At 49.5% G+C, this 11,475-nt stretch overlaps 1 protein-coding gene across 1 annotated transcript in view; it reads left to right on the top strand.

The window, feature by feature from the left end:
* Positions 1-594: 594 nt before the first annotated feature.
* The window catches only part of Itga9 (integrin, alpha 9), a 77,073-nt gene continuing 66,192 nt past the window's right edge, over positions 595-11,475 (top strand). Inside the window, exons 1-4 of the mRNA XM_013030332.1 lie at positions 595-794; positions 5,222-5,351; positions 9,583-9,668; positions 10,583-10,651. Coding sequence (XP_012885786.1) covers positions 5,234-5,351; positions 9,583-9,668; positions 10,583-10,651 — 273 coding nt within the window. The 5' untranslated portion in view covers positions 595-794; positions 5,222-5,233. The remainder of the gene's footprint in view (positions 795-5,221; positions 5,352-9,582; positions 9,669-10,582; positions 10,652-11,475) is intronic.

Below are 11,475 nucleotides of genomic sequence, written 5' to 3'. Positions count from 1 at the left end.
GTGTGACGGGTGTGCTGTGTGTGTGACAGGTGTGTGGTGTGTGTGGTGTGTGTGTGACGGGTGTGCTGTGTGTGTGACAGGTGTGTGGTGTGTGTATGATGGGTGTGTGGGGTGTGTGTGATGGGTGTGTGGGGTGTGTGTGATGGGTGTGTGGTGGGTGTGTGACGGGTGTGTGGTGTGTGTGTGATGTGTGGCGGGTGTGCTGTGTGTGACAGGTGTGTGGTGTGTGTGTGACAGGTGTGCTGTGTGTGTGGCGGGTGTGTGGTGTGGTGGGTATGGCATGTAGGGTGTGTGTGGCAGGTGTGAGTTATGTAGCAGGTCTGTGGTGTGTGTAGCAGGTGTGGTGTGCAGCAGGTGTGTGGTGTGTGGCGGGTGTGGTGTAGTGTGTGTGGTGAGTGTGTGGTGTGGTGCATGTGGTGTGTGGCGGGTGTGTGTGGTGTGTGCAGTGGGTGTGATGTGTGGCGGGTGTGTGCTGGGTATGATGGGTGTGTGCAGTGTGCAGCAGGTGTGTGGTGTGCGGCAGGTTGTGGTGTGATGTGCAGCGGATGTGTGTGGCAGGTGTGTGGTGTGCTCAGGTGTGTGGCAGGTGTGTGTGTGGCAGGTGTGTGGTGTGTGTGGCAGGTGTGCAGCGGGTATGTGGCCGGTGGGGGGACGAGGCCAGCCCCCCACAGCACCCAGCACTTGGTGACACAGCTGTGGCCGCTCTCACACCCTCTCTCCTTGCAGAATACAAGAAGAAGTACGGGGAAGAGCATGGCTCCTGCCAGGCGGGGATCGCAGGCTTCTTCACCGAGGTAGGTCTCCACTGTCCGCCTTCCTACTTTAGATATTTATTTCTTTGCTTTTTGGGGCAGAAGGAGGGAGGGTTGACTTTGGAGGCCCTTGGAGTGAGGCTTCGGGTCTCCCAGATTCTGGATCTCTCATGAAGGGAGTTTGTTTGAACCTGTGAGTGTGTGTGTATGTGTGTGTGTGTGTGTGTGCATGTGTGCATGCATGTGCGTGTGTTGAGGAGTAGATGGGGGGGCATCAACTGCAGAGACCACTGGGCAGACAGTTAGGGACTGGTGGCTCATTGGGAAATTCCCACAGAAGTCTCTTGCGGACACAGAAGCCAGTCAAGTTGGGCCTCATCGTGACTGAAGGTTTGTCCAGTGAGGCCAAGCACCGTGGCTCATGCCTGTCACTCCAGAGACTCAGGAGGCTGAGATCTAGAGGATCATGGTTCGAGGTCAGCACAGGCAGGAAAGTCTCCATGAAACTCTCACTCCAATGAACCACCAGAAAACCAAAAGTGGCGCAGTGGCTCAAGTGGTAGAGCACCAACCTTGAGCACAAGAAGCTCAGAGACAGAAGCCCAGGCCCAGAGTTCAGGCCCCATGACTGACAAAAAGAAAAAGATTTGGCCGTTGCTCCTACTACAAATAGGGCTGGCAAGAGAGGCCCCCTCTTGACACAGGGTTCTTCTGGGAGTGGGGGGGGCACCCTGGGCTGGGATGTGAATGGCTGGACTGGACAGGGACATGAGAAGGACCCTTCCTTGGAGGGGCAGACATGGGCAGACGTGCCAGCTCCAGGGTAGTGGAGAAAATGCCAGGCTCTGCTGAATGCAGTCCTGTGGGGCTGGGTGGAGGCAAGGCAGCCCCCCCCCCCCGGGAACTCAGCCTCCACTCTGATTCCCAGGCTTCCTCAGCCTCAGATGTGAGGTCTTTGAACCTGCTGCCTCCCTCATTTCTGGAACACCAGCCATCTGCCACTGGCTGAGCAGAGTCAGGGAGCCCTAGCCGCAGCTGCCCGCCCGCTGACCCCTCTGCAGACTGACCCTCCAGAGGGGAAGTCTCCCCCATCCTCCCCAACTCTGCTGGGCAGGCAAGTCCATGCCTGGGCCTGCAGGCCGCGCATCCTCCCTGCTCCTCCAGCTCTTGAGTCCGGCTGCGGTGAACGTAAGGGAGGCTTTCCTGGTAACGTATTTGTTTTTCTGTGGACTGGAATAACAAAGATGACAGATATGATTCTTACTTACGATACTCATCTGCACTAGAGAGTGCAAATCTGGGTAGGAGTTCACTCAGTGGAGAGTTTTCTTTTTCTTTTTTCTTATTTTTTTTTTTTTTTTGGTCAGTCGTGGGGTTTGAACTCTGGGCCTGGGCGCTGTCCTTACACTCTTCAGCTCAAGTCGAGCACTCTACCACTTGAGCCACAGCACCAGTTTTCTAGTGGTTTATTGGAAATAAGAGTCTCACAGACTTGCATGCCTGGGCTGGCTTTGAACCATGATGCTCAGCTCTCAGCCTCCTGAGTAGCTAGGATGACAGGCGGGAGCCACCGGCGCCCCGCAGAAGATCTGAACTCTCTGCCCCCTCCCCCACAACCAGCCCCAGCCCCAGTCACCCCGGGCTCAGGCCAGGTGGGGACAGACAACCATTCCTTTTAGGTGCACACAGGGCTCTGAGTCCTCCTCAGGTTTGGCATCTGCTCATCAGTGCCTTAGGGAGCTCAATATGGTGGCTCACGCCTGTAATCCCAGCTGTCCTGGAGTCTGAGATCTGAGGATTAAGGGTTGAAGCCAACTGGGGCAGAAAAATCCACCAGAAACCTACCTCTGCCTAACTGCTGAAAATCCAGAGGCGAGTTGTGGTTCAAGCGGTGGAGTGCCAACCTCAAACAAGGAAGTCTAGGGACCGTGCCCAGGCCCTGAGTTCAAGCCCCACTAGCAACAAGAAAGAAGTTTCTTGGTCTTGTGTATGTTGCAATGTTTGAGAAGGGATGAAAGGAGGCTGGACATTCATGTTTCATCTTTGCCCTGGGTTAATCTAATTTTTTTGGTGGTTGTATATGTTATAGGAATGTTTAAAAGTTCTTTTTAAAAAATTTAAAAATTATTATAAGCCAATGAACAAAGGGGTGACAGTCCCAGAAATCAGGAAATGAACACATTTTCTTTTGGACCATGTCCCCCTTCCCTTGCTGGCTCCCCTTTTTCCCTCCCATCCCCACTCACAAGGTGTAAAGTTCATTCTCCACATCATGTCCAGTGAGGATTATGGTTGCCTCTGTTCACCCTCCGTCCCACCCCCCCCCATTTCTGTGCCCCCCGACAAATGAACGAACAAGACAAAAAGAAGAGAAAACAAAAAGCAGAAGAGGAAAAGAGCCTCTTGCTTTCATGCCCTGGAGTTCATGTGGGTGAATATTATTTTGTAGGATCAGAGGCACAATGGCCTTGGGTCTTTGTGTTCCCCTAGGAGCCTCCTCCTGGGTCTCCCTGTGTGTGAAGGCCTTGAGTCCTGGGTCATTCATCCTGTCCTGATGTAGTGTAGATCTAGCTTCCACGTAGGAGAAGAGAACATGGCACCCTGTGTCTCTCTGAGCCTGGCTGACCTCACTTCACAGGACTTGTTCTAGGTCCATCCATTTCTCTGCAAATGAGGTAATGTTATTTTGTGTGTGTGTCGGTCGTGGGGCTTGAACTCTGAGCCTGAATGCCATCCCTCAGCTCTTCAGCTCAAGGCTAGTGCTCTACCACTTGAACTACAGCACCACTTCCGGTTTTCTGGTGGTTTATTGGAGATTAGAGTTTCACGGACTTTCCTGCCCAGGCTGGCTTTGAACCGCGATCCTCAGATCTCAGCCTCCTGAGTAGCTAGGATTACAGGCGTGAGCCACCAGTGCCTGGCCGTAATGTTATTCTTTCTCGTGGCTGTGTGAGACTGGGTGTGTGTGGTGTTGAGGGACCGCATTTTTGGTATCTGCTCATCGATTGTGGGGCATCTGGGCTGTTTCCGTAGCTTGGGAGGGAGCAGACCTCTTGGTAGCTGTGTAGAGGTCTCTAAGCACCGTGTGGGCTGGAGAGCACCCTGCTCAGAGTCCCCTGCCCATCGCCCCACCCCTCCCAGCCTGGATGGATCTGTGTCACTGTCAGAACTTGCACCCCTCTGCCTGCTTCCAGGTTGCTGTCCAGGCCTTGGGCTCTCTGGAGCTGCAGGTGGAGAAAGTACTGTGTGCTGCTTGCAGTTAGCGCCCAGGACCTCACCGGTGTCCTCTTGTGCCCTTCACATTCAGGCTCTAACTGTGTATTCTTTTCCAAGCCCAAGGCCAGGAAAAAGCCTCACTCCTAGATAGGTGGCTCATGCCTGTCACCCCCGCTACTCAGGAGGCAGACATCTGAGGATCACAGTTCAAAGCCAGCCCCGGGCAGAAAAGTCCATGAGACTCTAATCTCCAATGAACCATCAGAAAAGCCAGAAGCGGCACTGAGGCTCAACTGGTAGAGCTCCAGCCTTGAGCAAAAGGAGCCCAGGGATGGTGCTAGGCCCTGAGTTCAAGTCCCAGGACTGGTACGCGCCCGTGTGTGTGTACACGCACACACACACACACACGTGTGCATGCACATACACACAAGTGTTATTCCTCTGATGCACTCAAAGTTTGCCCTTGAGAACTAGTGAAGTCCCTCACACTAAAAGCTGAGGTATGGAGAATGAATGAATGAATGAATGCCATATTTTCCCAGTGACAGATCCTGAGTGTGGAAAGGGGAGAAGCAGAGGAGGAAGGAAATAAGGAAGGAAGGAGAGAAGGGAGGTAGGAGGGATGGAGTGAAGGAAGGAGGGAAGCAAGGAAAGGGAGGGAGGAAAGGGAAGGAAGGAAGGAGGGATGGAAGGATGGAAGGGAGGGAAGGAGACTGGTTGGCACATAACCCTGTCACCCACCTTCCTGTCTTAGTGTACTATAAATTTCTCTTGCTCCTGATTCTTTGAACAGTGTAATTAGTATGACTACTGTCAGATATGTCCTGTGTAGCCCAGAAACACTTTGTGTCTATCTCTGAACACCTTAGATAACCTACAAAGCTTTTTTTGTGCATGTGTATGCCAGTCCTGGGGCTTGAACTTGAGGTCTGGGCGCTGTCTCTGAGCTCTTTTGCTCAAGGCTGGCGCTCTACCACTTGAACCATACATGGTGCCACTTCTGGTTTCCTGGTGGTTCATTGGAGATAAAGAGTTTCATGGACTTTCCTCCCTGGGCTGGCTTTGAACCACCACCTTTAGATCTCAGCCTCCTCAGTAGCTGGGATGACAGGTGTGAGCCACCAGCACCCAGCTTGGTAAGATATTTTTTAACTTAATTCTGATTCTTCTTTGGCTGAGACTGTTTCTCTTGGGCCTCCCAACACCCTGGTCTTCCTCTGTATGTCTGTTCACCTTGGCATCTCTTTCTCTAGGAGCTGGTGGTCATGGGTGCTCCTGGGTCGTTTTATTGGGCCGGGACAGTCAAAGTTCTGAATGTCACGGACAACACCTATTTTAAACTCAACGATGAGACAATCATGAATAGGCGGTACACATACTTGGGTGAGTAGCTTTATGAGACTCACAGGCTCACACCGGAACTGTGATTTCTTACCACCATGCTCATGACTATGGCTTAATTGATGGAAAGAAGTGTTGTTGCCTTTTACATCTGTTATTCTAATTAACTATGTTTTCTTCTTTTTCTTTTCTTTTCTTTGTGTCAGTCATGGGACTTGAACTCAGGGCCTGGGCACTGCCCCTGAACTCTTTTGCTCAAGGCTAGTGCTCTACCACTTTGAGCTACAGCTCCACCTCTGGTTTTCTAGTGGTTCATTCATTGGAGATGAGAGTCTCATGGACTTTCCTGCTCGGGCTGACTCTAAACCATGATCCTCAGATCTCAGCCTCCTGAGTAGCTGGGATTGACCGGCATGAGCCACCAGTGCCTGGCTAAATTAGTTACTCTTTTAACTTAATATCTGTCACATTTTGTGTAAGGCAGAGAGAGGAACAAAAGAAGAAGCAGTGAAAATTGTGATTTAGTAGTGGAAGGGGTGACACTGATCATGATGCATTGTGCTCATAAGCTGCCATGTTGGATGGAAACCCCTCTGGAGAACTACACACAGATAATAAAGTAGAATAGGAAAACTGCGATTTATCAGAATGCTGATAAGCCCCTGGGAAGCAGACATTGATCATGACACAAGCAATGCGATGCTGAGATTTAATTAGAGGCTCGAAAATGTTCTCAATTTGTCAAGACTTCGAATCTTTTAGAAAAGAGGCATTTAATTTAGCAGATATCAGACAAGAGTAATAGAAGGTTGGGCACAGTGGTACGTGCCTTTTGTACATAGGATAGATGGATAGATACATGGATGAATGTATGACTGGGTAGATGGATGGATGGATGGATGAATGGGTGGATGGATGGATGCATGGATGAATGCATGGATGGATGGATGGGTGTGTGGTGGGTAGATGGATGGGTGCATGCATGCATGAATGGATGGATGGATGTGGGTGGCTTATGGATAGATGGATGAATGAATGTGTAGATGGATGGATGGTTGTGTTGGATGGATGGATGGGTAGATGTATATATGTATGAATGGATTGTGGCTCTAGCCACTACAGAGGCTGAGATAGGAAGATTTTTAGGTCTGGAAGGTTTGAAGCAAGTCTAGGCACCGTAGCAAGACCCAAACTCAAAAACTTAAAGGAAGTCGGACACCAGTGGCTCATGCCTATAATTCTAACTGCTCAAGAGGCTGACATCTGAAGATCTCAGTTTGAAGTCAGTCTGGGCAGATAAATCCTAGATACTTATATCTCTTAACTAACTGGCAAAAAGCTGGAAGTGAGGATGTGGCTCAAGTAGAGTGCCAACCTAGAGTGAAAAAGCTAAGTGAAAGTAAGAGACCCTGAGTTCAAGCCTCAGCGTGCATGCACACGCACACACACACAACTGATCACTGTATGACAGTCATAGACAATATGTGTCATCACAAACTCAGGCATCTTAAAACCACAGCATTATGTTTTAGGACAATGACAAGTTTTGGGGAATTTATGACAACCTGTACAGAACACCTGGCCAAAAGAGTATGTTCAAAGTGCCAACAAAATGTGAAAAGGCAAGAGACATTTAGACTGAACTTAGATGGGTCCTCCCCCAATCATTTCCTAATTCCTGTGTATCCAGATTCTGTGGCTAACTGACCAACCACGCATCCATCTGTACATGCATTCATCTGTTCACCCATCCACCCTCTCACCCATTCATCCATGCATGCTTCCACTCCCATCTATCTACCTAACATCCATCCATACATCCAAGCATCCATTCATACATACATAAATCCACCAGTCTGTCATCTGTTTGTTCATCCATCCCTCCATACATACATACATCCACCCATCCATCCATCACCCATCCATCTACCCATCCATCCATCTATCTACCCATCCATCCATCCATCCACCCACTCACCCACCCATCCACTCATCCACTTATCTACCCATCCATGAACCTACTCATCTATCCATCCACTCATCCATCCATCCACCCATCCATCCATCCATCCACCCACCCATCCATCCATCTATCCATCTACCCATCCATGCATCTATCTACCCATCCATCCATCCATCCATCCACCCACTCATCCACTTAGCCACCCATTCCATCAACCCACTCATCCATCCTTCCATCCATCCATCCACTCATCCATCTATCCACCCACCCATCCATCCACTCACTCACCCATCCACCCACCTATCCACCCACTTACCCTCCCACTCATCTATCCATCCCTCCGTCTATTCATCCATCCATCCATCTACCCATCCATCCATCCCCTCACCCATCCATCCATCCATCCATCCATCCACCTACCCATCCATCCACCCATCTATCTACCCATCTGTCCATCCATCCATCCATCCACCCACACATCCATCCACTTACCCACCCATCTATCCATCCATCCATCCACCCACCCACCCATTCTCTTTGGAAGAGTTTGACATAATGATTAGCTGTGAGGGCTCTGAAGTCACTCCACTTGGCTTTGAGTTTCGCTCTGTAATTTGGGGCATGTTATATAACCATATTTTGTTTATAGGCCCATCTGTAAGGCAGAGACATTTCTAGAGTTGTTAGATGAAAAGAAGTAATGACACCCAAAGACAGGTGTGAAATGCTGATAGCAGCTGTTGTTACTATATATCCCAAACTGGAAACAGCACCAGCATTCAGCAGCAGGGACATAAAAGCATGCATGTCCTTGAGATCGAACTTTACTCAACAGGAAAAAGGAGCCAAAGACAATGGTATGTGACGGTGTGTGTAGATGTCACAGGGGTTATGTTGACTAAAATTCTAGAAAAACTGGTCAAATATGGCAGTAGGAATAGAGTGATGGCTACCTATTGGAAGACACTGGAAAGAATGCATGAAGAGAGCCGGGCGCTGGTGGCTCACGCCTGTAATCCTAGCTACTCAGGAGGCTGAGATCTGAGGATCGCGGTTCAAAGCCAGCTTGGGCAGGAGAGACCGTGAGACTCCTATCTCCAATAAACCACCAGAAAACCGGAAGTGGCGCTGTAGCTCAAGTGGTAGAGCGCTCACCTTGAGCTGAAGAGCTGAGGGACAGTGCCCAGGCCCAGAGTTCAAGCCCCACGACCGACAAAAAAAAAAAAAAAAAAGAATGCATGAAGGAACTTGAGGGTTGTGATTCTGTGCCGATATCTGTCCTTCCTTCCTGGTGCTCTACCACTTGAGCCACCCCTCCCTCCCTCCTTCCCTCCTTGCCTTCCTCTCTTCCTTCATTCCCTCCCTCTCTCCCTTGCTTTCTTCCTCCCTTCCTTCTTGTTTTTGTCTGCTTCCTTTCACTTTCTACCCTCCCTTCTTCCTTCCTGGCTTCTTTGCTTGCTTGCTTGTTTCCTTCCTCCCTTCCCTCCTTTTTTTGTCTGCCTCCCTTCCCTTCCTTCCCTCCTCCCCACCCTTTCTTCCTTCCTTCCCTCTTTCCTTCCTTCCTTCCTATCTGCCTCCCTTCACCTCTCTCCCTTCTTCCCTCCCTCCTTCTTCCTTCCTTCCTGTCTGCTTTCTTTTCCTTTTCTTCTATTCCCTTTTCCCTTATCATTATTATTATTTAGCTGTTTTGTATATACTAGGCAAGTTCTCTGACACTGAGCTATGCTCCCAGCCCCCACATCCACATATTCCTGATCTGGTCTGTGTGGTCTGTGTGTGTGTGTGTGTGTGTGTGTGTGTGTGTGTATGCATGCTTCCATTACACTCTACACTTCCATTGTGCATGTTTTACTGTGCATATGCTCCAGAGAGAAAAACAAAAACACAAGCACCATGCTTGTTCTGCAGAGCAGTCTTTCTCGTGCCTGTGTCTTGGTTGAATGTGATTATTTGGGTTTATTTTTGCTTTGTTTTTATGCTGGTACTGGGGCTTGAGCTCCAGGCCTCAAGCTCTTGCTCTCCCAATTGAGCCATATTCTACTTCTAGCTTTTTGCTGTTTATTAGACTCAGTAGCAAACTGGCCTGTTGGAGTTGTATATCTGGGCTTCAAAAACATCATTGTCACATCTCAGCCTCCTGAACAGCTGGGATTGAGGATGTGAGCTGCAACTCTCCCTGAACATGTGTTGTTTCGAGATGAGCCATTTAGCCAGATAAGGGGCAGGCTGGAGAAGCTTTTTTCTCTGACACATATTTTTCCTCCCTGACCTTCCTTCTCAGCCTTGATCTTTCCACCTGTGTTATTTCAGGCTACGCAGTGGCTGCCGGACACTTTTCTCACCCATCCATCACCGATGTGGTGGGAGGAGCCCCACAGGATGAAGGCATCGGGAAGGTGAGGAGAGGCCCACTGCCAGACATGGGGCCGGACAGAGGGCAGCACACTGTTTGGGGGAGGTTTGCCAGTTACTGTGACGAGCATTCTCCTGGTCGGCCCGTGGTCAAGAAGGAAGTAACGAAGAACCTGGTGACATTCTCCTTCCCCATAACTTAGCATTCTTTTTGCCCTCAGTGGTTAATTTTTTAATTGTTTGTGTTTGTGCTGGTCCCAGAGCATGAACTCAGAGCCCGGGCCCCATCCCTTAGCTTGTGACTCAGTCAAAGTGGGTACTCTACTGCGTGAGCCACGCCTGGCTTCTGACATTGGGGCTTCATTGGAGATAAAGAATCTCATGGACTGGGCTGGGAAGGTGGCTCAGTGGTAGAGCGTTTACCTTGCTTGCATGAGGCCCTGGGTTCGATTCCTCAGCACCACATAAGTAGAAGAAAAAAAAAAAAAAGAATCTCACGGACATTCTTGTCCAAGGCTAGCTTTGAATTGCGATCCTCCGATCTCAGCCTCTTGAGTAACGAGGATGACAGGTATGAGCCATGCCAAATGTTCTAGAGTGCTCAAGACAGATGGCATCCTGGGAACATGCTTCCGGTAAAGCATTGTGCCATATGGAGAGCGGAGAAAATCAGAATTGGAGCTGTGGCTCGAGTGATAGAACACCAGCCTTGAGAGGAAAAGAAACTAAAGAACAAACAGCAACAGGACCTGAGTTTAAGCTTAAGTGCTGGCACACACAAAAAAGAAAAAACCCAAACTGAAAGGCATCTTTCACAGGGGGATAACAATAGCGATTTTTTTTGTTATCGCCAGTCGGCAGACCCGTCCTTGCCATGTGACTCAGGGGAAAATGATCAAGAATGTCTGGGCTCCTTAGCTCTGTTGTAAATGGCCGGTTTCCCTGCTCCATTTCCTAGGTGTATATTTTTAGAGCTGACCGAAGATCAGGCACCTTGGTCAAGATTTTCCAGGCATCTGGTAAAAAGGTGAGGAGCTCCTTCTTTTCAGTGACTAGTTTCTGTCAGAATAGTGAAATCACACGGGACTCATGCATTAGGAAACTTGGTTCAGCCCTGCACCGGTGGCCCAGGCCTGTCATCCCAGCTGCTCAGGAGGCTGAGATCTGAAGATTGTGGTTAAAAGCCAGGCTGGAAGGTCTGTGAGACTCTTATCTCCATTTAAACACCAGAAAACTGGAAGTGGAGCTGTGGCTAACGTGGTAGAGCATCTGCCTTGTGTGCAAATGCTTAGGAACAGCGCCTAAGCCCTGAGTTCAAGCCCCAGGATTGATATTTTTAAAAAGAAAGGTTTGCCAGGTGCCGGTGGCTCAGGCCTGTTACCCTAGCTGCTCAGAAGGCTGAGATCTGAGGATCCCAGTGCAAAGCCAGCCCAGGCAGGAAAGTCTGTGAGATTCTTATCTCCAATAAATCACCAACAAACTGGAAGTGGTACTGTGGCTCAAGTGGTAGAGTGCTACCTTTGAGCTGCAGAGCTACAGAGCTGAGGGATAGCGCACAGGCTCAGAGTTCAAGACCTATGACTGACAGTAAAAAAAAAAAAAGAATGATTTAAAGGCCATAGGTATCCCCTCAGAAGGTTCTTTCAGTTTGTTCCTGCCTTTACTTTCTCAGTAAGGTGTACAGTCTGCACATTTCCTGGGATATCAGATAGCAGTGTGAGCCTTATAATATTTTTATTTATTTTCTTGTGCCGGTATACTGGGGTTTGAACTCAGGGCCTGGGCGCTGTCACATAGCCTTTTCTACTCAAGCTGGTGCTCTGTCACCTGAGCCACACCTCCACTTCTGGC

Source organism: Dipodomys ordii, unplaced genomic scaffold (genome assembly GCF_000151885.1).
Source record: "Dipodomys ordii isolate 6190 unplaced genomic scaffold, Dord_2.0 Scaffold128, whole genome shotgun sequence".
Taxonomy (NCBI): domain Eukaryota; kingdom Metazoa; phylum Chordata; class Mammalia; order Rodentia; family Heteromyidae; genus Dipodomys; species Dipodomys ordii.
Note: the sequence above shows the minus strand (reverse complement) of the source record. Positions and strands in the feature narration are given on the sequence as shown.